Genomic DNA, 26,693 nt, shown 5'->3' with positions numbered 1-26,693 from the left:
AAAACAAAAGAATTTGTGGGACCTGAAAGATTTTTTTGAGGAACAACAGGCAGTTTAATTGTTCAGGACAAACAAGGGACTCATGAACAACTATCTCTAAACAAAACAACACATCTTTGAATCATTCAGGTAACAAAGTAATAAGAGTCAAGGGGATGTAAACTTTTGAATGGGGTCGTTTTTTATAAATTCAATTATTATTTTCTCTTGTGAACTATATGTGAACATCTTTTATGTGAAATATCTTATCAGGTCAGTACTAAATAAACAATAACATGCATATTCTTATTTTGCTAAAATAATTAGGCCTAACACAGATTCTAAAAGGGGGATGTAAACTTTTAACCTCAACTGTATGTAGCCTAGTTGATGACATTTTATATTTTCTTTCGACAGAGGAAGAAATCAGCAATATGAGGAAAGAACTGGATAAATATGGCATCCAGATGCCCGCCTTCAGCAAGATCGGTGGCATCCTGGCCAATGAGCTTTCAGTAGATGAAGCTGCATGTGAGTGACTTCACCTATTTCATATATTCATATGTATGAGTCAGTACATCTATTTACATGAAGTAAATATTGTCCTTATTCTCAGGATTCAAATGTGTTTGTGTCTGTTTCTGATCTGTATCTGTAGTGCACGCTGCTGTCTTTGCCATTAATGAGGCCATTGACAAAGGTCACGCAGAGGGCACAATGGTGGCTCTGCAGAACCCCAATGCCTTACTGAGAAACACACAGAAACCACTGGCCCAGGCCTACCAGGACACACTGAGCAAAGCTAAGAGGAAGAAAGAGGATCAGGCTTCAGGACGGGTAAACTAGATATTCATATAAAAAGTTTAGAAAAACCCTCTGATGCTCATCAAGGCTGCAAACAATATTGTGAAATATTAATTTAATTTAAAATGACTGTTTTAATGTATTTTAAAATGTAATTTATTCCTGTGATGGCAAAGCTGAATTTTCAGCAGCCATATGGATATTATGCTGCACAAATGATAATATTTCTGCCTGTAAAGTGAAGTTTTACAAACCCAATGTAAACCATATTTGTATGTGATTTAAAATGTGATTTAAATTGGGTTTTTGAAATGATGAACAAAATATGAGCAAAGCCTTAGTCATACATAGGCAGACTTTAAAAAGTTGCAGACACATGAATATCTGAAACTTTTTGACCTAAAGATTAAACTAATTACTTTACCAAATTTACAGGATCACTATTCATAATTTGCTAAAAACCTTTGTGTATGCAAATATGCAAAGGTTGCATGCAAAGCAAGTTTGCTCGTGTTTTCTTTTTGCAGCCTCTTTTCAAACAACTCAAGCATTCCTTTACTTGCAAAATCAGCAGAATTTTGATTAAAAAATAACAGAATCAGCCTGGCTAGTTAAATGCTGATGTCCTCTAACACTCCTCACACACTCTGCTGACTCCAGTATCACCTGATCCCCTGATGTTGGCTCGACTGAATAGTCATTTTGTTGTGTGTACACATCCACAGTTGTGTAAATAGTGTATTACTGCTCAGGGATTTTTTTTTTTTTTTATTTCATTTTTAGCCTGGTGTTAAGATCTTTACTCACAGGCACAATGGTGATACCAACAACAACATCATTCTTATTACTTTCCCAGATCTTACCTTGTCCTCTGCACCACCAAACCTAAACATCATATTTTTTTTTTTTTTTTTTTTTTTTAGTAAGTCTTGTTAATAAATAAATTGTGACATATTGTGTGTGTTCAGCGCTCGTCTGTTGCAACTGAAGAGAGAGATGTGTATGAAGAATTACTGACACAGCAGGAGATCCAGAGCAGCGTAAACCATGTAAACAGTAAGTGTGGGACTTCTAGTAGTAAATATTTGACTTTTTTTTTCTTTTAAGTTTGAAAACATATACATCAAAGGAACAGTTTGATGGAATATTTAAAATTCAACACTATTTGTTGCAGTTTAAAACTTTATTTTGAATAAAGTTTTAAAAAACAAAATGTAACCCTGGACCACAAAACCAGTGTTAAGTAGCACGGATATATTTGTAGCAAAGGCCAACAATACATTGTATGGTTCAGAATTATTGATTTTTCTTTTATGCCAAAAATCATTAGGATAGGATAGGTAAAGATCATATTCCATGAAGATATTGTATAAATTTCCTACTGTAAATATATCAACATTTTTATTAGTAATATGCATTGCTAAGAACTTCATTTGGACAACTTTAAAGTTGATTTTCTCAATATTTTGGTTTGTTTGCACCCTCAGATTCCAGATTTTCAAATAATTGTATCTCAGCCAAATAGTGTCCTATCCTAACAAACCATACATCAGTGGAGCTTAATTATTCTGCTTTCAGATGATGTATAATTCTCTGTTTCAAAAAACTGACCCTAATGACTGGTTTTGTGTTGCAGGGTCACAAATTGTTATGCTAAAAATATAATTTGCAATAAAATGTTTGCATCGTCATTAGCAGATTTAATTTAGTATTATTTACATACTAAATTAATATTTATTAATATTTATCAATATTTTGGATTATATTTTTGGATAATATTTTAATGTCAAGCTTTAAAAAAAAAAAATTACATATATAGATCTATATATGTAATTGTTTTTTATTTATTTTATTTTATTTTATTTTATTTTATTTACCAGAAATTATCAGACCTGAACTATTGTTAGCTTTTCCTTATTTTAGATCCAGGTGAGCATATGAAAGCATGTGGATGCTTTCAGGGAAATACACTAATGAAAAAAAAAATTAATAGATAGTTATTTATGGAATACACTGCAATGGATACATACTGTATGGCATAATAGGCGACTATGTAAATATTCTTGATTTTTTTCTGAAATGAAAATGGTGTTATATAAATGTTACGTAATAATGATTTTCTGTCTCTAGCATCAGCAGCTATTCAACAGTTAAATCAGGCTCTTGATGTCGAGGATGAAAAAGCGCTACTGGCCAGCCTTCGGTTGCCTGCACTTGGCCTTGTGGGAGTCCTTGATGACAACTCCTGCTTTTACCTGGAGCACTTCAAATCCTACAGGGAGCATAAAGTTAAGGTACTAAAGCTTACTTTCCGTATCAGGTGAAATTACTTTTCAGTCAAATGAGTTTGATGAGCATGTTTATGACATTCATATGCAGGATGCTGGTGCAAGTGCTCAGCTGGAGAGGGAAGAACTTCAGAAGGTCATCACTTCCTGTAACGAGATTGCAGAGGCAGAGAAACGAAGTATGTTGCACACATACGTGTACCCTTGACTAATTGATACCCAAGATATTTTTGATGAAATAAAGAGCTTTCTGACCATTTTATGAAAAATATCTTAATGAACGAAGGTCTTACAGGTTTGGAATGACATACGGACTGATACAGATCAATTAAAAAACTCTCTAAAAGCTGCTGATTATTGATTTTCAGTAAGAATCTATGTTTGTTCTGTTTTTTTAATCTAAAAGTAGTGATTATTGTGGTTTTGTTGGACACAGAGCAGGAGGCTGTTGTTGCAATCAATGCAGCTATTCGGAAAGGCGTTCCAGAAGAGACCGTGGAAGCACTTCTGAACCCAGAGGCCCAGTTACCCATTGTTTACCACACTGCTGCCAGCCTGTACCAGGCCGAACTCTTCAGCCTGCAGCTCGGCTGTCAGGTCAGCTCTCTTACTCTCTTACTCCATGTGTAGCTCTTTCTTGTCTTGTTACTTAGAACTAGTTTTTTTAATTTTTGATTTTCAGAACAAGGCCGGTCTTACTCACGAGGAGCTGTGTGTAGCTGTGGAGATGCTGTCTGCTGTGTCTGTGTTAAATGAGGTGCTGGACACTAAAGACTCTGTGGCCGTCATTGAGCAGCTCAGTGACTCTCCATTGGGCTTCAGTGGTCTGGATGCTGACAATTTACAGAGGTACAGTGGTTGAAAAAGAGAGATGGTGTCACACTATATGGCATACTAAAAAACACTTTACTTCATCATGTGGTTGTTTTGCTTTGTTAGATACGCAGACACACTGATCCGTCTCAGAGCTGAGTCCCTCGCCCAGGGTAAAGAATTCCTCACCTGGAATGATGTTCAGAAATGCATCGACACAGTCAATGTCCAGGTGCACGAGGAACATGAGAGTAAGTATTTTTGAAATCAGTTGTCAAATACCCTTCCAAAGTTTAGTGGTCACTAAAAACACTCTCTTATGATACAAAAGATTTTTCTCCATATATTGGACTTCAATGGTGGCTAACGGATTGAAGGTCCAAATTGCAGTTTCAATTAAGCTTCAAAAGACTCTACATGATCCCAGCTGAGAAATAAGGATTTTATCTAGTGAAGCGATTTGTCATTTTCTAAAAAAATAACATGCATCAACGACAAATGCTCACTGGAAAGGTCACGTGTGATGTAGGTGAAAGTACCGACCCAGTGTTTACAAAGCGAATGTGCAAAGAAAGTGAAACACCCTTTAAAAAAAAGGTAAAACAATGATATCGGACAATTTTGAAGTTAGAAGAGAAAATGAGATGAACCGGAGTACAAAGGTGAAGAACTAACCACTCGTGACCTTTCCAACATGATACATAATGTGTGAAGCCGTGAGCTAGTACATGAGCTAGTACTGTGCAAAAGTCTTAGGCCACTAGTATTTTCATCAGCTAAAAAATGGTTTAAAGTCAGTTAAAGTCAGTCTGTTGCTGTAGTGTGTCAGTAAGAAATATCAGTTTACATTTCTTTTTTTTTTCTTCTTTTTTTATGATTTATTTTGAATTTTAGACGTTTTACAAACATGAAAAAAGTGACAATACCACAACAAAACAAAACAATCAATATCAAATCAATAAATCAAATCAATCAATAAATAAATATATAAATAAATAAAAACAGAAAAATAAACAATTTGCATACACCTACATATGTACAACCATCCTGATACTCAAAATACAGATGAAAAGGGTTACAGGCTGATTAACCGGTAAACATTATATGGAAGGGTTGGCAGGGGTGATCAGTCTAGGTCCAGCTGAAGCGTTTTAACGTAAGTAAGAAAGGGCTTCCAAATTTTAGCAAATGTTCTATTAGGCCCTTGTAAAGAGTGCCTAATCTTCTCTAGTTTCATAAAAAACAGTACGTCCTTCATCCACCGCGTGTGGGAGGGTGGCTGAGGGCTCTCCCAATTTAATAAAATAACACGCCTGGCCAGCAACGTAAGGAAGGCCACCAAGTTTAAAAAATGAGTGGGCAGGGCATAATGAACAGGTACCACACCAAAGAGGCCAATAATAGGTGATGGTGTTATATCTACGGATGTAATGGCTGAAAGAGAACAAAATACTGACCCCCAAAATGAAGAGAGAGCTGGACAGGTCCAGAACATATGGGTTAGTGTGGCTAAACCTAAGTGACACCTGTCACATTCTGGGTCAATGGATGGATTGATCCGTGCAAGCTTGCATTTTGACCAGTGAACTTTATGAACCACCTTACACTGAATAAGACAATGACGCGCACAAATAGATGAGGAGTGGACCCTGTCTAAAACGGCCTCCCATGTATCCTGCTCTATATCAATATTGAGGTCTGAAGACCAACTTAAGCGCAAACTGTCGACAGGGAGAGGCTGTATAGTGGCAAAGGTGATGATTAACTTAGAGATTGAACCTTTAGCACAGATATCAAGACATAGGATAGAATCAACTACAGAGGGAGGTGGGGCATTGGGAAAATTTGGAAAATTTTAACGAACAAAGTCACGTACTTGTAAATATCTAAAAAAAGTGGCTTCTTGGAATATTATATAAAACATTTAGCTGATCAAATGAAGCAAATGTACCATTAATATAAAGATCAGCTACAGTATGGACACCTTGATTCCTCCAAAAGGCATAAGCGCCATCCAAAGTAGAAGGAGGAAACAAAGGATTAAAATATATTGGGGAAGACAGAGAGGTAACTTGCAGACCAAAATTACGTAAAAACTGAATCCAAATTTTGAGACTGTTTTTTACTATTATATTATCAGTGTACTTCAATGGGGAAAGCGCGATGGGAGGACATAAAAGAGCTTTCAGCGTGGAGGATTTACAGGAAGTATTCTCAATGCTTAACCAGGCTGGGGCATTGTCCAGATTCATTGAGTTAATCCAGTACAACATGGACCGTGTGTTCGCAGCCCAATAATAAAACAAAAAATTTGGAAGGGCCATCCCACCCAAACGCTTGGGCTTCTGCAGAATACTTTTTCGAATCTTTGGAGTCTTGCCATTCCATATGAATTGAGACGGCTGACCAACGGAGAGAAATTCTGATTAAATAGCTCTGCAAAACTCTTTGTCACCTGTACACCTAAGTATTTGAAGCTATGTAAAGAGACCTTGAATGGTAAGGAAGACAGTGGGAATTCAGATGCAGCATTATTAACAGGCATTACTTCACTTTTAGTCAAATTTAACTCATATCCTGAGATTTGACCAAACTCTGACAGCAATGTAAGCACAGAAGAAATAGAGCTGGCAGGGTCAGAAACAAACAACAAAAGGTCATCTGCATATAATGACACTTTGTGCTCCACTCCCCCCCTGGAGATACCTAACATCGGACTACCTCTGAGAGCGATAGCTAATGGCTCAATTGCCAGAGCAAACAGCAAAGGGGAGAGCGGGCAACCTTGCCTTGTTCCTCTACTAAGGGGAAAATACTTTGAATAGTGGTTATTTGTGCGTACACAAGCAAGGGGAGAAGTGTACAAAAGCCTAATCCAAGATAGAAAATTATCACCTATTCCAAATTTTTTTAGAGTATAAAACAAGAACCCCCACTCAACTCTATCAAATGCCTTTTCGGCATCCATAGAGATGACTAACTCAGGGGTCTTTTTATGCGGAGTAGTGTAAAGGATATTAAAAAGGCGTCTACGGTTTACATTTCTAAACATTCATTTTGTCATTAATTATAATAATCCAGTGAGATTTTTGTGTGGAGCACAGGCTGTTGTCAGACTCCTTGTGTAAACAGAGATCTGATCTCTCCATCATTCAATCCAGTCTGTTTTAAGAAACAGAAAAAACGGCGACAGACTTAATCCAGAAGAACTGTGGCAACATCTCCAAGATGCTTCAAGAGACCTACAACTGCAAAGCTACAGTACTGTTAAAATTTTTAGGCAGTTAGGCACATAAAATGAAGATGCTGTCAAAAACAATGTCATAAATTTCTTTATCAATGAACTTCTATTAACTAAAATAAATCAGCATTTGATGTGACCATCCTTTGCGTTTAAAGCAGCTTTTGCCCTATGTGCACTTGTGCATAGTTTTTCAGGTAGCTTTGCAGGTAGGTTACTTGAAACATCCTGGAGATGTTGCCACAGTTCTTCTGGATTTAGTCTCTCTCAGTTTTTCTGTTTCTTCATGTCATTCCAGAGACAGACTGGATGATGGTGAGATCAGATTTCTGTGTGGAGCACTGGCTGTTGTCAGACTCCTTGTGCAAACAAAAATCTCACTAGATTATTACAATTAATGGCAAACAAAATGTTTAGAAATGTAAACTGATGTTTCCTACTGACACACTACAGCAAAAGATAGAAACAACTTACTTTAAACCATTTTTTAGCTGGTGAAAATACTAGTGGCCTAAGACTTTTGCACGGTACTGTATATATATTTTATTTTTTACAAAATGACCAATCAGTTCTCTAGACAAGACCCTTATTCGTCAGCTCGGATAGTGTAGAGCCCTTCGAAACTGCACTTTGGATCTTCAGCCCGTTGGCCACCTTTGACGTCCACTATATGGAAAAAAAATCCTGGAATGTTTTCCTCAAAAACTTTAATTTCTTTTCGACTGAAGAAAGAAAGACATGAACATCTTGGATGACATGGGTAAATTAACAGGACACTTTTTTTCTGGAAGTTAACTAATCCTTTAAGGTATATTCTTATATGTAAATGCACATTTTTCTTTTTGCAGTCTTTTTAAATTTGTTTTATTATTTTCTTATATGTGACCCTGGAACACCAGTCATAAGGGTACATTTTTTGAAACTGAGCTTTATACGTCATTTGAAAGCTGAATAAATAAGCTTTCCATTGATGTATGGAATATTTGTTAGGATAGAACAATATTTGGCCAGGATACAACAATTTCAGTATATGGAATCTGAGGATGCCAAAAAATTTAAATATTGAGAAAATTGCCTTTAAAATGGTCCAAATCAAGTTCTTTGCAATGCATATTACTAATCAAAAATTAAGTTTTGATATATTTACAGTAGGAAATTTACTAAATATCTTCTTGGAACATGATCTTTACTTAATATCCTAATGATTTTTGGCATAAAAGAAAAATCTATAATTTTGACCCATACAGTGTATTTTTGGTTATTGCTACAAATATACCCCAGCGACTCAAGACTGGTTTTGTGGTCCAGGGGCGCATATGTGCTATAATAAACGAAATATAGTGTCCATAGCAGGCTAGATGGCCTTCTTAGTAACAATATGTTTCATAAATGGTCTAAAGTTTGAAGATTATTAAATTCTACCACAAAAAAGTCTCTGTGATTTTCAAATTTCTCCATAATGTGTATGAAATGAACATTAACCAGTGCATTGTCTCACAAAACAGTTTTATTTAACATTTAAAGATTATCACAAGTAAACATTTGGATTTTCATCAACATTCAATTATAATATAATAAATTATCATTTTGAAATACATAATCATTTTGAAACAACATGTTTGTAAATATACAGAATTTATCCAGAAACTTTCAACATTGCTCACATTATCACTGTTTATTCACTACAGTTTAGAAAATAGTTAGAAAATGGTAATAAAATATAACAAGAACTCAGAATAAAACTGTGTTAGAACAAATTCATCTTGATAATGTCAGATAACTTCAATAGAAAGCTATGTAAAAAAACATGGTCAGGCCAAAGTGTGAAATCAAATTTTCGATCCCAAGTTTTACTGGTAGTCCACTGTATGAAGACTTTTTGGATATAAAATGTCAGAGTTTATTTTATTTTGCTATCCTCACTCACATAAATAAACTATGGTGTCCTGCACCCACCAGTAAAAAAATATCCCAAATTATATCTGGTGTCTGAATATTTTCAGTTTGACTGTAAACAACACATTTAGGACGTTTTTGTCAATTTGTGTTGAGCACACGTATTTCCCATGTTCCCTGTGTAGGAGTCATTGCTATCGCTGAGATCAACGAAGCCCTAAATTCTGGTGATTCAGAGAAGACACTCGCCGCCCTCCTACTCCCTACAGCTAAACTACAGGGAGTCAATCCAGCCAACGCCAAACACTATCACGATGTACTGCTGACCACCAAAGATCTCATCTGCAAGGTTAAACAGAATAACATTGCTGAACCAATTAAATGTCTAAGAGGTTACATCTCTTATTTCACATGCATTTTCTTATACAGATTTCTTGAACAGTTTTTACTCAACACTCAACTTTCAGATTTTGTGTTCAGCTTTGAATGTCCAACTTATTTCACTTCTGTACAAAATCAGGAGCCTCTTCTAAAGTAAAAAGTGGGAAGTCTAACCATAACATTCTTTAGATAAGGAAGCCCCCCCTTGCAATCCACAACAAAAACATCCTGGCGTTATAAACGACTCAGCTCATGGACAAAACGTTTGAATCTTTAGAGCTAAAGGATCTAAACTTGACTCTGGAAGTTGAAGTCTTTGTGAGGAGATATGAGAGGAAGGGGTCAAGACAGCTGTGGAAAGAACACAGACATACGGCTACTCTGTAGTAAGAATACAAATCATACTGCTGCTGAGTGTACAGCTTTACATAGTGTGCAAAAAGAAGTGCATTACATGGTGCAAAGCACACTAAAAAGATCCCAAACACCAACGTGCTTGCCCACATGTAGTGTTTCCAGTCACTGCTGGAGCGATTTAGATGGTAGATAATGGATCCGTAAACAAATGCGATGACGAGCGATGGCAGGATGAATCCTAGGCAGATGAGACTCAGTCTGTAAGGAATCAAAGCTTGGTTGAAAGCTTTTTCATAGGGATGGATATCATGACACGTCACCAGCTCTTCCCCAAGAACACGGTAGCTTTGCTGAACCAGAAACTCAGGTGTCATCGCAATAGCGAAAACAATCCAAATGGATAAACTAGTCGCATAGGATAAACTCGCATAGGACGTTTTAGATATTGTCCTGTAGAGAAACGGGTGGACCACCGCAAGGTAGCGCATCACGCTAATACACATATGGGAATGGATGGAGCAGTAGATGTTCCCATAAAAACAGGCAGTCACCACCTTGCAGGCGACCTCTCCAAAGATCCAGTTATTGTTATTGAGGTGATAGTGGACTCTGAGTGTGAGAGAAATTAGCAAGAGAAGGTCTGAAACTGCTAGGCTAAAATACTGGATACAGCTGGAAAGACTCTTTCTTCTGCTAAGGCAGGCTAATACAAAGACATTAGAGGGGATCCCGATGAGGATGGCTACGATGTACGCCGACGGAATGATCCTAGTGCTGACAATTCCAGTGGTGTGATTGATGACGTCAGCACTGACGTTTATCACAGGCTCCAGGATGGATGAGTTGATTAACTGTGAGCTGTTAAGCACTGTTGTTCCAGGAAACGTTTTTGGCCTAATTGTTTCGATTTGGGAATAATTTGATGCTGGAAAAATGTTAGAAAGCACAGTGTTAAAGGACTGATATAAAGTGTGTTCTTACAGTAAATAATATTTCACACAGCTTGATACTAAAAATATGGTTACATTTAAATTGAAGTGAATATAATTCAACAGAAATTATTAGAAAGGACAATAATAACAGACAGATGTAGTCAATTTGTGTACTCAAATATAAGATTAACAATAATAACACTGCACATTTAATGCTAAATACATACAGTGCCTTGCAAAAATATTTATACCCCTTCATTTTTTTCAGGTTGTATGTTGCTGCCTTAGGTTAAAATGTTTTAAATGCTTTTTTCCACATCAATCTACACTCCATGCACCATAATGACAAAGCAAAAACAGAATTGTCACAACTTCATAAATTGATAAGTATTCATACCCCTAACTCAGTATTTAGCTGAGTATTTAGCTCACTATTTAGTTTTTAATTTTTAATACATTTGCAAATATGTTAAAAACCTGTTTTTTGCTTTGCCATTATGGTGTGTGGAGTGTAGATTAATGTGGAAAAAAGTCATTTAAAGCAGTTTAAAACAAGGAAGCAACAACAAAAATTAAAAAATTAAAAATTAAGGAGTATGAATACTTTCGCAAGGCACTGAATTTTTGTTCTTTTATTAGCTAGAACTATCTGGAAAACACTGAATTAAATTTAAAATTTGAGGTGACATAAGGTATTAAAACCATCTGAAATTTTTCAGTTTTTAATATTATAGGCACAGATGTTCCAGATTGACAAACATTTTTAAGCTTAATAATTCATTTAAAGTGTTACATTTTTAATCATGTAACATTATATTTACTTACTACATTTAATTTATTTTAGTTCCGTCTCTGATCTCTGACGTTCTGTCTCTGACTCTATTCGTTGTTCTTTCAGCGATGTATAATTACCCAAAATTCTCATTAACTCACCATCATTACGTTGCTAAATTCAGACACATTGTATTTAGAGAATAATTAGTTTTAGGTGATTAAAAATGTTGATTTAGTGACGTTTAGTAAAAGTGTTATAGACCGTGACAATAGCTCCTACTGAAAGAGACAAGTAAAATTTTCTTTGTCACAAAAATCCAAGTTCACATCTCTACCACATAGAAATCACCTGTTCATCTTTAACTAAAAGAGAAAATTTGTTGTCTTACCTGAGTCTTGAAATGATTCCGCAAACATTAAGGGTAATAACAGCAGCATAAAAAATTTCCACATGTTTGAAGGGTTTTTCTAGTTATTGTTCTTCAAGCTAGACATGAACTACAAGTGACTCTTTTGAGAATCAGTCTCTAGACAAATAACTGTCTAGTTAGAATTTTACTTCGAAGGGTGTGATGTGTCACTGGTTTCCTGTCAAGGGCTTAGGGAGTCTGGAGTCAGAATTGCTCAGTGCTCATGTTTCAGGCATGTCAGGAAATGTTACATGACGACAGACTTCCTTTAGATCCAGTTCATGAAGCAAGCTATTTATAAACATTTGTTCATAAATAGTGTGTAAATTGCATAGAAGAAGTTTAAATGGTATTTTGGAAATGACTCTGGCCACAATTTTGGATAAATGTGTTCCTGTAATTTCTTTCTTTCTTTCTTCCTTTCTTCAGATCTTATCTCTTCAGATAAAGAGAATGGTATTTATTTTTGTCTTTTAGAATATCAGTTTTGATAAATGATTCATCTTTAGTTTTTCACAGCAGTTGTGGGTTCCTACCTTTTCCTTTTTATTGTTATTTCAATATGCAAAAGACAGTATGGCCTTGCAACCTGATCACCCGATTTAACAACGTCCCATGAACTACTTGAAGACACTTGAACTAAATGTTACTGTGGGAATGTTTCCAAAGTAGAAAAAAGTAATAGACGAAATACTGTAGCATATCTCATAAAGGAAAGCAAGTCAGCGTTAGTGTTTTATTTAGTGTTCATTCTGTATATTATTTTAAATGTTTAGTTAAAAGGGATAGTTCACCCAAAAATGAAAACTACCCCATCATTTACCCACCCTCAAGCTGTCCTAGATGTATATGACTTTCTTATTTCAGACGAATACAATCAGAGTTATATTAAAAAATGTCCTGGCTCTTACAGACTTTATAATGGCAGTGAATGGAATGAACTATCCCTTTAACAAACCTTTACCCTTCTTTAGGAGAAGTCCACTTCCAGAACAACAATTTACAAATAATTTACTCACCCCCTTGTCATCCAAAATGTTCATGTCTTTCTGTCTTCAGTCGTAAAGAAATTATGGTTTTTGAGGAAAGCATTGTAGGAGTTTTCTCCATATAATGGACTTCATTGGTGCCCCGATTTTGAACTTCCAAAATGTAGTTTAAATGCAGCTTCAAAGGGCTCTAAACGATCCCAGCCGAGGAAGAAGGGTCTTATCTAGCGAAACAATAGTTCATTTTTTTCGAAAAATAAAAATTTGTATGCTTTTTATGCACAAAAGCTTGTGTAGCACAGGCTCTGGGATGTGCGTCCACTACGCTACAAATCACGTCTAAGTACACATCGTCTGTGTACTCCGGCTCAAAAAGGTAGAGAATGGCAAGAATCTCCATCTTATTTTCTCCTGCAACTTCAGAATCGTCTGACATCGTTGTACCTTTTTGTTTGTAAACAGCGTTTGACTTACTTGCACTTCCTTAGTCTTTGCGCGTTCACTTTGTAAACACTGGGTCTGTAGTTTCGCGTGACGTTTGGACATGATTCAATAGTACGTAGTGTCGTGGACACGCATCCCAGAGCTAGTACTACACAAGCTTTTGTGTTTAAAAAGTATAACATTTTTATTTTCTGAAAAAAATTAACGATCGTTTTGCTAGATAAGACCCTTCTTCCTCGGCTGGGATCATTTAGAGTCCTTTGAATCTGCATTTAAACTACATTTTGTACGTTAAAAAACGGGGCACCAGTGAAGTCCATAAAATGGAGAAAAATCCTGAAATGCTTTCCTCAAAAACCATAATTTCTTCATGAGAGAAGACAGAAAGGCATGAACATCTCGGATGACGAGGGGGTGAGCAAATTATTTGTAAATTGTTGTTCTGGAAGTGGAGTTCTCCTTTAACATATGACATCATGTATTGAGATGATATTTATATGACTGCTGTGTAAAAAAACACAGAATGTCTCCCATCTTTACTTTAGTTGATTCAGTTGTTTACATTTGGAGTGAATTGGTTTGTGGTAGCAGATGATTAGTTAACCCTGTGACGGTGGTGTTCAGATACACTTGTTTGTATGTGGTATGTGCTGACTGTGTGTTGTGTTGTAACAGAGCTCTGGAGATGAATCTGCTGTGCTGTGGTTGGACCAGATCCAGGAGGCCGTGCACACTGCCAACCGGAACCAGGAGGACGCACTCAAATGTAAGTATGTAAGCTGCGTGGAAGCTGTTTGATGAGATTTTCTTCTCAGTCTATTAATTTCTTATATATATCCCTATAAAGGATGTTGATTAATACATGTGATCCACATAATGGCCTATGACCTTTCACGTCTGAGTTTGATATTTAAACTCAGTTTTACAATACTTACACACTACAGTAAAACACCATAAAATATGTAAACATTTTTGTATATTATACACTTACTATGCTTATGTGTGTGATATTTTAGTGGCTGAGGCAGTAGCAGATATTAACAGGGCAGTATCTGAGGGAGATGCTAAAGCCACACTAGCGGCTCTGCAGCGTCCTGATGCAGGTCTTCGAGCGGTGCTGCCTGAATGTGCTCATGTCTACCAAAGCCAGCTCTCTGACTTACAGAGCACTCAAACAGAACAAGGTAACTGTCTCACGTCTATATAATCTAAAACATTTACTGATTCATTTGATTTCAAAAATATGTAACTTAATTATTAAGAATAGCAATCACTGTGCTTTAAATTTATTTTTCTGTAGGAACCAGTGGCACTTCATGGGTAAAACACAAGATCAAGGATAAATATGACTACTTCTACAACATTGAAAGCAACGAAGGGACATGGGTTGAGCCAGATCATTTTGTCCATGACAGTTCACAGCTCACCAAAGAAGATATTCAGGTTTGTCTTCAGCACAAATATAAATTTACAGTTTTTACTGTTGAATTAAAGTATGTAAGCTCTGTTCATGTTTTCTTTTCCCTCAACTAGAGTGTTTTGAGCAGTGTAACAGCAGAGTATAACAGAGAGCAGCTGTGGTTGGCCAGTGAGCCGCTCATCATCCAGCTGCAGGCCCTGATTCGTGGATACCTGGTGAGGCGAGCACATAATGACAGGTTGGAGTACCTGCACAAACAAGAGCCGAGCGTCATCAAACTGCAGGTGCTTTACTCTTTAATGTAAAGTATTGATACTTAACCTGGTTACTTGCATAGCAGGCCACTAACAGCCTTGTTATTTGTTGTAATTTACATTTTACTGCATGTTATTACTACCATTAACTCAAGTTCTTATTTAAGAGAAGGTATACAGTGCATTGCGAAAGTATTCATAACCCTTAATTTTTTTCACGTTTATGTTGCTGCCTTATGTTAAACTGATTTAAATGACTTTTTTCCCACATTAATCTACACTCCATACACCATAGCAAAGCAAAAAACAGGTTTTTAACATCTTTGCACATTTATTAAAAATAAAAACTTAAATTATTCCATTGCATAAGTATTCATACCCTTATCTGGGACAGGTGGAATTTAAAATTAACCTGTGGCAAATTCATTTAAATGAGCATGATTTGGAAAGGCACACACATATTAATGAAAGGTCTAACAGCTGAAAATGCATATCAGAGCAAAAGTCAAGCCCTGAGGTGGAGCTCAGAGACAGGATTGCATGAAGCCACACATCTGGGGAAGATTTAGAAAAAAAAAAAAAATGCTGCATTGAAGGCTCACAGAAGCATGTAGTCTCCACCTCCTTAATGGAAGAAGCTTGAAACAACCTGGACTCTTTCTAGAGCTGGCCAGGGTTCCCACGGGTCGTTGAAATCCTTGAAAGTTTGTGAATCTGAAGAAATTTTTTCAAATTGAATTTTTCTTTGAAAGTGCTTTATTTTGTGCAAGAAATTGTTATTTCACCAACACTTTGTGGCCTATGCATACTAGCTTGCTTGATTTACGTTAGTTAGAGTGACCATACATCCTTTTTTCCCCAGACATGTCCTCTTTTTGGGACCTAAAAAAAAAGTGTGTTTGGCCGGGATTTCTAAATCGCCCAAAATGTCCAAAAAGGGAGCACATCTTACAAGATCAGATATGAGCGCATTATCTGCTGAGCAGCAAATCCTCAAGCGTGATTTGTCATTCATCTCTCCTCTTGTCTTGACCCAGCTAAATCTGATTCCTGCAGCTTGTGTTGGATGCAGGGTTGCCAAATCCGCATTTTTTGCACAGAATTTGGCTGATTTGAAACTGTTGAGAATGGTTGATTTTCTCCCGTAGGTTAAATGCTCGCAATATTGCATAAATTACATTTGACTGAATTGCTTATATTGAAACATTTTGCCTTCTACCTGTGATAAAACTGTGCAAGATGTTAAGTTTTGTGATGGCCATTGGTAGGAAGTTTTTTAGCTGTGTTTATGATCAATCTGCACAAAGGTGACTGTAAAATATACATTTTTAGGTATGGAAATGAAATATTTTTTGTTTTGATATGGATCGTGGTCATTGCGCTACTTTGGGGGCTTTTTAATTATAATAATTAAGATTACAAAGAATGGCCTGCCAGAGAACCAAAGGACCATCACCTGGCCAGGTGCAGAGCCAATTATTCTTCAGTTGTTTCAGAAATATGACAAATAGAATTTCAGATCTCTCTTTTTTCATAGTTGTGTTTGACACATGAAAACTGTAACAATGTATCTTTCAAGGTAACACGATGTAAACTTGATCTCAAGTGAAATGTGTCCCCACATTAAGTACTTGAATTAGGTATTGGACCTGGAAAGTCCTTGAAAAGTCCTTAAATTTGAAGTTAACCAAGGTGTGGGATCCCTGGCTGGCCTCCTAGCCAAACTGAGCAATCGATAGAGAAGGAATCTGATGGTTGAGCTCCATGATCATATGTGGAGATAGGAGAAGCCTACATAAGGACAAACATCACTGCAACACTCCACCAATTTGGTCTTTTTGTGGCAGATTGGCCAAACTCAGTCCTCTCACATGAAAACTTGAGTGGCTCAGCCAGAGTCTCGGCTTGAACACAATCAAATATTTCTGGAGAAACCTGAAAACGTCTGCCAGCCCCATCCAAGCTGACAGAGCTTGAGAGGTGAAGAGGTGAGGCAGTGAATGGCAGATAATTGGCAAATGCAGATGTGCAAAGCTTGTTGCATCATACCCAAAAATACTTGAGGCTGTAAAGGAGTTTCAACTATGTACTGAGTTAAGGGTATACTTATGCAATGTGTTTGGTGTTTTATTTTTAATAAATTTGCAAAGTTGTCACAAATCTGTTTTGTGATTTGTCATTATGGTGTATGGAGTGTAAATTAATGTGGTAAAAAAGTAATATAAAGCTGTTTACCATAAGGTGCATGAGTATGAATACTTTTGCAAGACACTGTATATAATTTGAAAGCTCTAAGACTCAAAATTTTTTAATTGTGTAGCATAAAAATAAAAATAAAAATCTTGTCATGTGGTCTATTTCACATTGGTTTATGATTACAGGCATCCTGGAAGGGCTACAAACAGAGAAAAGTCTATAAGGACAAACTAAAGACCTTCAAAGACAGTGTGAGCAGTGTGATTAAGGTAACAGACCTATCGCTGATGCTTTTCTATTACAGTATTTCATTATTTTTTACTTTGTTCCTTTGAAGTGCAGTGTTCAAAGTATGAAAACATGTTTCCTCTATAATTTAGTTACAGTCATTTGTGAAGATGTGGAAAGCTAAACAAAGCTACACAAAGAGACTGCAGTACTTTAGAGACCATGTAAGTCACGCACAAGCACTGATGTGAGCAAGCAGCATCTTCATCACTTATACTCATGAAAATGGTATATTCTGTGTGTCTTGCTCAGGAGAAAGAAATAGTGAAGATTCAAGCTTACCTTAAGGCTAACAAAGCAAGAGTTGACTACAGAACCCTGAGTAAGTCAAAAACATTATATTGTATTTATTTTATTAGTTTGCATTTACTTGCATAGTTAGTCGATGGCTTTGTAAGGTAAAGACGATTGTGTTTTCTGTTTTTCAAACAGCCGGTTCTAAGCACCCCCCTCTCGCAGTGGTCCGTAAATTTGTACATTTGCTGGAACAAAGTAGCCTCGATTTACAGGAGGAACAGGAAGTGACACGGCTCAGAGAGGAAGTGGTCACCAAGATTCGTGCTAATCAGCAAATGGAAAAGGATCTGAATTTGATGGATATTAAAATTGGCCTGTTAGTAAAAAACAGGATCACACTACAGGTTAGATACAGTTTTGCTTTCAGTGCTTTCATGCGATCAAGTGGTCTATAAAGCTTAATCTTTTTGATGTGCTTGGGTTTCTGTTTTCCAATGATGAAAAATGCTACTGTAAAGTAAACACACATCACTAAGAGAAAAAAAACAACACCAACAACACCATATTTGTTTTCTTAGGAGTCTCATGAGAGTAGAGACAGCAACAGATGTCCAAACCAGTCGAGTATGACCCATTGACCCATTCTGATTTTTCCAACTATTGCTATGTTGTCTTTTCTGGTAGGATGTGGTGTCACACAGCAAAAAGATGAAGAGCAAAAAGAACAAAATGAGCAAAGAAGATCTGGCCATGGGGGAAAAGCAAGGCATCAAGGGCCTTAGCAAAGAGAAGAGGAAGAAACTAGAGGCCTATCAGCATCTCTTCTACCTTCTTCAAGTGAGATAAAGAACTTTGGCACAAAATTAGTCATTTTAAATCATTTAAGAAATATATTGAAATGCTGAGTTATAAATGCTGCTTTAATGGCATATTCCAATTAAAAGCATATTTGTTAATTTGCTACATAAATGTATAAATAAACAGCATTTCTACATTACATATATACATACAGTTGAGGTCAAAAGTGCCCATACACCTTGTAGAATTTGCAAAATGTTAATTATTTCACCAAAAAATGCATGTTATTGTTTATTCAGTACTGACCTGAATAAGATATTTTACATAAAAGACATTTACATGTAGTTTACAAGAGAAGATAATAGTTGAATTTATAAAAATTACCCTGTTTAATAGTTTGCATACACTTGATTCTTAATACTGTGTTGTTACCTGAATGATCCACAGCTGTTTTTTTAGTGATAGTTGTTCATGAGTCCTTTGTTTGTCCTGAAGAGTTAAACTGCCCACTTTTGTTTAGAAAAATGCTTCAGGTCCCACAAATTCTTTGGTTTTTCAGCATTTTTTGTGTACTTGAACCCTTTCTAACAATGCACTGTGTCATTTTGAGATCCGTCTTTTCACACTGAGGACAACTGAGAGACTCATATGCAACTATTACAGAAGGTTCAAATGCTCACTGATGCTCCAGAATGAAAATGTGTACATTTACTTATTTTGCCTAAACATCCTATTTTTTTTTCCATTTAGTACTGGCCCTACATGTTTCCCAAAAGACAAAATAAGTTAAATTTACCCTGATCTTTTCGGATTTTTCTGAAAAACAGCGGGCAATTTAAAGGAGAAGTTCACTTCCAGAACAAAAAATTACAGATAATTTACTCACCCCTTTGTCATCCAGGATGTTCATGTCTTTCTTTCTTCAGTGGTAAAGAAATTATGTTTCTTGAGGAAAACATTTCAGGATTTATCTCCATATAGTGGACTTCAATGGTGCCCCCAAGTTTGAACTTCAAAAATGCAGCTTAAAAATGGCTATAAATGATCCCAGCCAAGGAAGAAGGGTCTTATCTAGTGAAACGATCTGCCATTTTTGACAATTGATATACTTTTTACCATCAAATGCTCATCTTGTCTATTCTCTGCAATGCACATGTGTAGTGTGTGTAATCCGGCTCAATAAAGTTAGGGTATGTTGGAAAATCTCCCATCTTGTTTCCTTCTTCAACTTCAAAATCATCCTACATAGCTGGTTGAGCCAGAAAACGAGATAGGAGTTTTTCGACATACCCTAACTGTACTGACCCAGATTACACGCATGTGCATTACAGAGAATAGGCAAGACAAGTGTTTGAGGTTAAAAAGTATATAAATGTATATAAATTGTCAATTTGTTTAAAAAATGACTGATCGTTTCACTAGATAAGACCCTTCTTCCTCGGCTGGGATCATTTAGAGCCATTTGAAGGTGCATTTAAACTACATTTTGGAAGTTCAAACTTGGGGCACCATTGAAGTCTATTATATGGAGATATTTCCTGAAATGTTTTTCTCAAGAAACATCATTTCTTATTGACTGAAGAAAATAAGAAGTGAACATCTTGGATGACAAGGGGATGAGTGAATTATCTGTAAATTTTTGTTCTGAAGGTGAACTTCTCCTTTGACTGTTCAGGACAAACAAGGGACTCATAAACAACTATCGCTCAAAAAAACAAAAACACCACAACTGTGGATCATTCAGGTAACAACAGTATTAAGAATCAAGTGTATGCAAACTTGAATGGGGTCATTTTTATAAATTCTGTTTTAAAAAAACTGTTATTTTCTCTTGTGGACTATATGTAAATGTCTTTTATGTGAAATATGTTATTCAAGTCAGTACTAAATAAAAAATACCATGCATTTTGTGTGATCCCACTTATTTTGGCAAAATAATTAACATTTTGCAGATTCTGCAAGGTGTATGGAAACTTTTGACCTCAACTCTGTATGTGTGCATGTGTATATATATATATATATATACATACATACATATAATTTGTATAATTTACAAAACTTTTAAATACTCTAAATCCTTTCAGTTATGTTTTAATCAATTTGTTTTCTTGATTTAACAGACTAATCCCTCATACCTGGCCAAGCTAATCTTCCAGATGCCCCAGAACAAATCCACCAAGTTCATGGACACTGTGATTTTCACGTTGTATAACTATGCTTCAAACCAGCGGGAGGAATACTTGCTGCTCAAGCTTTTTGAGTCAGCCTTGCGAGAAGAGATCAAGTAAGATTTATCTTAGAGATATTTTAGAGATACTGTTTATTAGCTCGAGCATGTAAAGACACTATTTTTAAGAGAGTAAAACATCTCTGAATTAATCATTTCTGCATCAAACGTGAATCAAATGTCTGTGAAACAGTATATGTATAGTTGTGCTTTATAACATACAGTCTGGAAAATATCAGTGTGCTGTCATCTCTGGCAGATCTAAGGTGGATCACATCCAGGAAATAGTGACGGGGAACCCTACAGTCATAAAGATGGTTTTGAGCTTTTACCGTGGTGCTCGTGGACAGAACGCTCTCAGACAGCTACTAGGACCTGTGGTGAAAGAGATCATTGAGGACAAGAACCTGGGCATCAACACTAACCCTGTAGACATCTACAAGGCCTGGGTTAATCAGCTAGAGACCGCAACAGGAGAAGCCAGGTTCAAACACGCACACACCAGCCATTTGCATATTTTCTCATCTTCTACATATATTAAATACACTTTCATTTAGACTTCTTTACATCCATTTTCCTCCATTTTTGTTAGCGTATTTACATTTTTCATACAATTAAAAAATTTGTAAAGGAAATATTTGAAGGAAATGAATGCTTTTATGTAATAAAGATGCATGAAAGGTATCAAAAGTGACAGTAAAGCCTTTTACAATGTATTTCTTTTGAACTTTCAATTCGTCAAAGAATCCTGGGGAGGGGGAAATCATGAAAATATTAAGCAGCACAACTGTTGTCAACAATGATAATGAGAAGAAATGTTTCTTAAACATCAGATTAGCATATTAAAATAATTTCTGAAGGATCATGTGACACTGTAGACTGGAGTAATGATGCTGAAAATTCAGCTTTGTCATCACAGGAAAAAAAATACATTTTAAAAGAAATTAAAATAGAAGACACTCTTAAATAATAATAATATTCACAATATTATTGTTTTTACTGTATGTTTTATCGAATAAATGCAGCTAAGGGACTTCTTCCACATACACTAAATAATTCTATATCTTATACTGACCCCATCTTTCTGTCTTTAGTATTTTACTTGACTTTTTTTATTTACTTGTGCTACTGTTGTTGAACTTTATTTGTAGTAAGCTGCCATATGAGGTCACACCGGAGCAGGCTCTGGCACATGAGGAGGTGAGGACTAAACTGGAATCCTCCAATCAGGTGCTCCGGACCGTCACAGACAAAGTGCTCAGCTCTATCATGTCATCGCTGGACTCAATCCCGTAAGAATTAAGAGCATCATAGCTTTTCATGCAGATTTTCAGTTCTGATTCATGCAGTTCTTTTTTATATCACTTGCTAGGTTTGTCAGATATGCCTCTTGCAATATGAAGGAGTGCTTTTTACAGTATTGCCTTACGGTGTCACCAGGGGGCAGCACAGTTGAAAATATAGAGATACAAGATAGATTTTTAAGGACCTAGCATTGTGTAATATTTTGCTCATGCATTAAAGTCATCTCATTCTTTTTGCAGCTGCTGATATGTAAGTTTTATTTTGCATCATTTGATCTGTTTTCTTTTGCATGCAGTTACGGCATGAGATATATTGCTAAAGTTCTAAAGGACACGCTTCATGAGAAATTCCCTGATGCCACAGAGGATGAATTATTAAAGGTCAGATGTTCAAAATTTTAGTGGTACCCCTGTATCCATACGAATGTTTCTTTTAAACTGAGCATTCACTTGGCCTGTCTGCAAAGCTCTTTTTATACTTGGAATATAGCTGTACTTGTTTGACATGTCAAACCACAACTGCTTAAAGATTCAATATCTTAAAAATCCAGAAAAGTATTGGTTTAGATGAAATAAGTGCTGTCTGAATAGTGCCATCTTCTTCCCACAGATTGTTGGGACTCTGCTCTATTACCGTTACATGAATCCTGCTATTGTGGCTCCAGATGGCTTTGACATTATTGACATGACGGCCGGAGGGCAAGTGCATTCGGAGCAGAGGAGGAACCTGGCGTCAGTGGCTAAGATGCTACAGCATGCTGCCGCCAACAAGCTGTTTGAGGACGAGAGCGACCACCTCACTCCCATGAACAGCTACATCTCCCAGACCTACCAAAGGTTCAGGTGAGGAGAACAAAGGTCCCTGAAATAATCAGGCCTTTATTTTAAGGTTTCATTTCATGAGGAGGAGCAGGAACAATTTGGTTTTCTTTTAGTTTGGCAAGTGTCTCAGATATGACAAAATCTATGAAGATAGGATGCAGAGGTAAAATACATTGTTGTTTATCCACACCAGAACTACCTGCTGTAGCCAAAGCACAATATACTCATTTAGCCTTTTCCAATTTACAAAATATAGACTTCTGGAAATCCGTACTCTAGAGTGAGAAGCGCCTGTTTCCCACAGTGAAGTTCAGTACTAGTCAAGTTCTTATATGGGTCATTCTACAGAATTTGTTCAAATTCAAAGTTGGAAACTGTTTTTGTGTGTAGACATTTTTTATGTATGCAAATTGTACATTTCTAGTAATTGTGCAGTTAAAGGAGAAGTCCACTTCCAAAACAAAGATTCACATGTAATGTACTCACCCCCTTGTCAAGATGTTCATGTCTTTCTTTCTTCAGTCATAAAGAAATTATGTTTTTTGAGGAAAACATTTCAGCATTTTTCTCCATATAATGGACTGCTATGAACTTCCAAAATGCAGTTTAAATGCGACTTCAAACGATCCCAAATGCAGTTGTAGAAGGGTCTTATCTAGCGAAACGATCGGTTATTTTCATTTTAAAAATACAATTTAAATACTTTTTAATGTCAAATTCCTTTTTAATGTCAGTCCCTGAACTCTGTGTATTCTGGTTGAACTTCAAAAAGCATTTCTAAATCATTCTACATCATTGCAGAAGTACCAACCCAGTCTTTGCAAAGTGAACATGCAAAGAAGATCAAACAGCCTTAAAAAAAAAAAAACAGTGATGTATATCATTCTGAAGTTGAGGGAGAACATGAGATGGGAGTTTTTCGACATACACTAACTGTCATGAACTGGAAAAAAGCAGTCCAGGCAGAGTAAGACAACACGAGCGTTTGACATTAAAAAGTATATAAATTGTATTATTTTTATAAAAAACCGATCGTTTCACTAGATAAGATCCTTCTTCCTCAGCTGGGATCGTTTACAAGCACATTTGGGATCATTGAAGTCGCATTTAATCTGTCTTTTGGAAGTTCAAAATCGGGTCACCATATCAGTCCATTATATAGAGAAAAAATGCAGAAATGTTTTCCTCAAAAAACACAATTCCTTTATGACTGAAGAAAGAAAGACATGAACATCTTGGATGACAAGGGGGTGAGTACATTATATGTGAATCTTTGTTTTGGACTTCTCCTTTAATTCGTATGTTGCATTTCCAGAAAGTTTTGTAATATTTGTCCTCTCCCCAAATTTGTCTCTACCGAAACAGTAATATATAATTTAATAAGAAAGATTATATTTATATTAAAGATTATACCTATTAAGAATTTGCTTACTTCTTCCTTGTAAATATTTTTTTCTATTTTAGAAGCCGTCAGAGGTAAATTAATAACAATTTCAATTTTAACAATATTTCAAGTGTGATTTATGAGATTTTTTTTTATTTTGAATGCAGTTTTTCTTTGTAATAGGCAAAAAGTTGATCATACTGATTTCAAACTTAAGAATTTGTTCGTTTGAATATACATTGAACCAAAAACTATTATAACATCTTACTTGATATTTCAGCATACTTTATTTTTGACAAAACATCCCATTACAGCACATTTTCGGTATTGACAATCATGGGCGACATTTGACTCTTGAGTCAGTGGGGGCAAGAAAAAAATGGGTGGGAAAAAAGCAAAAGAAAAATTCTTTTTCGGATAAGCATTAAAACAATGCCCTACTGTATTGCAACTGACCAAAGCAATACAGCGCAGTAAAGAATAACTTAAAGAGGTTGCCAACATTTACTAAACTGTGGACAAGCTTTTGACTCTTGAATCTGGCGATGCTTCCCGTTTTAAGTGTCAGTTGACAGCCTTTCATTTTTAACCAAATGTGCACGCTGCTTTTCTGATTTTCCGTGTCTTTTTCACGTGTCACTTAAAATGTATCCGTTTTGATTCATTGTTACTAAAGGTGAAACACGTTAAGAAAAAAATGAACGATCAGTTGTGGGACTATTTTGTCATAAATCGCATACTATTCATTCCTGAACTTTACTGTCTGTTACTGGCAATGAAATTAGGCTACTGGTTGATATGTCCCGGTAGAGCCCTGCATTGCAGCCTGAGCCCGGCGGGCCCCGATTTTTTTACACCCATACGTCATAGTTCAGACGCAGGGCAGGCTTCTTATTTTTATATTTTAGACATCCACCATGTACACCGTTTAGTGTCTCCATCAGCAGCAGCAGCTGTGTTCGCTGAGTTTCGGTTAATTTTTGTGAAGCGCTTCTGACAGAAAGCGCGTCATGTTTGTTTTCAAGAAGCACCGTTTGCAATGTTTTATTGATATTGTGAGTACACACAAATAAAAGTAGACCCTTTACAGTTTGGAATGATGTATCATTCTTACTTTTATCAGCAAACATGTCAAAATATTTAAAATGGTTTCCACTGTAAAAAAAAAAAAAAAAATGCAAGTGATCGCGCTGGCGCCTCCATGTTCTGCAATGCGGCTTCAGCTTCCACTCTCCGCACAAATGATTTGGATATGCACCTAATAGCACACAGGTTATCTAGGTTTAATGTTTAAACTAACATTGTTTTATACTTTTAACTGTTTTATATCTATAGATATTTTATTTTAGGCAAGTTGTGATGATTTGAGAAGGCAAAGGTCTTCCGCTGGCCGCTTTGTCGTTACTTTAAAAACAAAAACTTACAAACAAAAAAATGCTTCAAAACGTTTAAATTAACTGGATAAAAAGGAAATATAATCAATTTGCCATTGCATACAAAACTTAACTATTTTAATAGCTATTTTAACAGTATAAGCTGTTTTGGGAGAAGGGGGAAAAAAGACGGGCTCGGGCCGAGAATTCTGATAAGCTGTCGGACAAGGGCCGGGCGAAGAACGAATCCAGTATAAATATGCATATGTCATCCCGAAACATTGCACCGTATAAAATGAACATTTCATACAAATTCTGAATGGATTATAACATAGAAAGTGCGCAAACTTAAAACAACTTAAAAGCATCACTCTCAGTTCATCGCGATCTCACAAGTTGTTATAGGTGTTATAGGTTATAGATCTCACAAGTTGTGTTATAATCAAGCTCTCTAAACTACACGATGAGTCTGGCTATTTTGCCAGAACTTCAGTTGCTTTTGCTTTCGTTTGAGGGTATTTAGCACCGTCTAGTGCCTCCCTATGACAGCTCCAATTGCAGTGTGGCTGACAACTGGGATGACTAACCATCTGGTGGGGCAACTGCCCCCCCCCTAATGTCGCCCATGGTGACAGTAATGTTTTGGTAGTGACCACATCACATTACAGAATTTTAACCCACATAGTAAAACACTGCTAAAACATACTAAAATACTAAATATTTGCATAATAGTATAAATTAAACAGTATAAATTTTAACAGTAAAAATTTGTTTATTTCTACCAAACAAAGGATTATTTGTTTCCTTTTGTAACTACTGAATAAATGATGACATGTTTCGGTCGTGACTGATATGGTAGTGACAGCTTAATGGAATAACACAAAAAACAAAGATGTCACGTTTCGGTAGTGACAGTTTTAGATATTTTTGAAGCTAGCTCAAAGATGCTAATCAGCACATGGTTAGCTAGCACAGTTCTGAACAGTTGTACACACAGAAAAACTAAATGTTATGGAATAACTCAGAAAAAGGTTGTTCGGTAGTGACGTTCTTTAAAGTTACACGCAGATTTTTCATACTTT

At 36.1% G+C, this 26,693-nt stretch overlaps 2 protein-coding genes across 2 annotated transcripts in view; one reads left to right on the top strand and one right to left on the bottom strand.

Moving 5' to 3' along the window:
* iqgap2 (IQ motif containing GTPase activating protein 2) overlaps positions 1-26,693 on the top strand; it is a 69,249-nt gene that overhangs the window by 32,862 nt on the left and 9,694 nt on the right. The window contains exons 7-29 of the mRNA XM_051109571.1: positions 397-510; positions 638-816; positions 1,752-1,839; positions 2,914-3,077; positions 3,163-3,250; positions 3,508-3,668; positions 3,754-3,920; positions 4,011-4,135; positions 9,207-9,370; positions 13,984-14,074; positions 14,325-14,492; positions 14,609-14,751; positions 14,842-15,012; positions 17,364-17,447; positions 17,559-17,630; positions 17,719-17,788; positions 17,899-18,107; positions 18,388-18,540; positions 20,622-20,785; positions 20,988-21,212; positions 21,880-22,020; positions 22,329-22,413; positions 22,643-22,875. Of these exons, the coding sequence (XP_050965528.1) occupies positions 397-510; positions 638-816; positions 1,752-1,839; positions 2,914-3,077; positions 3,163-3,250; positions 3,508-3,668; positions 3,754-3,920; positions 4,011-4,135; positions 9,207-9,370; positions 13,984-14,074; positions 14,325-14,492; positions 14,609-14,751; positions 14,842-15,012; positions 17,364-17,447; positions 17,559-17,630; positions 17,719-17,788; positions 17,899-18,107; positions 18,388-18,540; positions 20,622-20,785; positions 20,988-21,212; positions 21,880-22,020; positions 22,329-22,413; positions 22,643-22,875 (3,259 nt within the window). The remainder of the gene's footprint in view (positions 1-396; positions 511-637; positions 817-1,751; positions 1,840-2,913; positions 3,078-3,162; positions 3,251-3,507; positions 3,669-3,753; positions 3,921-4,010; positions 4,136-9,206; positions 9,371-13,983; positions 14,075-14,324; positions 14,493-14,608; positions 14,752-14,841; positions 15,013-17,363; positions 17,448-17,558; positions 17,631-17,718; positions 17,789-17,898; positions 18,108-18,387; positions 18,541-20,621; positions 20,786-20,987; positions 21,213-21,879; positions 22,021-22,328; positions 22,414-22,642; positions 22,876-26,693) is intronic.
* f2rl2 (coagulation factor II (thrombin) receptor-like 2) lies at positions 9,364-12,038 on the bottom strand. The gene is made up of 2 exons (XM_051109572.1): positions 11,855-12,038; positions 9,364-10,684 (listed from the first exon to the last, which is right to left on the bottom strand). Exons 1-2 carry the CDS (start codon positions 11,916-11,918, stop codon positions 9,648-9,650), a joined length of 1,101 nt encoding a protein of 366 aa, XP_050965529.1. The 5' UTR covers positions 11,919-12,038; the 3' UTR covers positions 9,364-9,647.

The sequence above is a fragment of the Labeo rohita genome, chromosome 5 (assembly GCF_022985175.1).
Source record: "Labeo rohita strain BAU-BD-2019 chromosome 5, IGBB_LRoh.1.0, whole genome shotgun sequence".
Taxonomy (NCBI): domain Eukaryota; kingdom Metazoa; phylum Chordata; class Actinopteri; order Cypriniformes; family Cyprinidae; genus Labeo; species Labeo rohita.
This window is presented reverse-complemented; position numbering and strand designations above follow the sequence as displayed.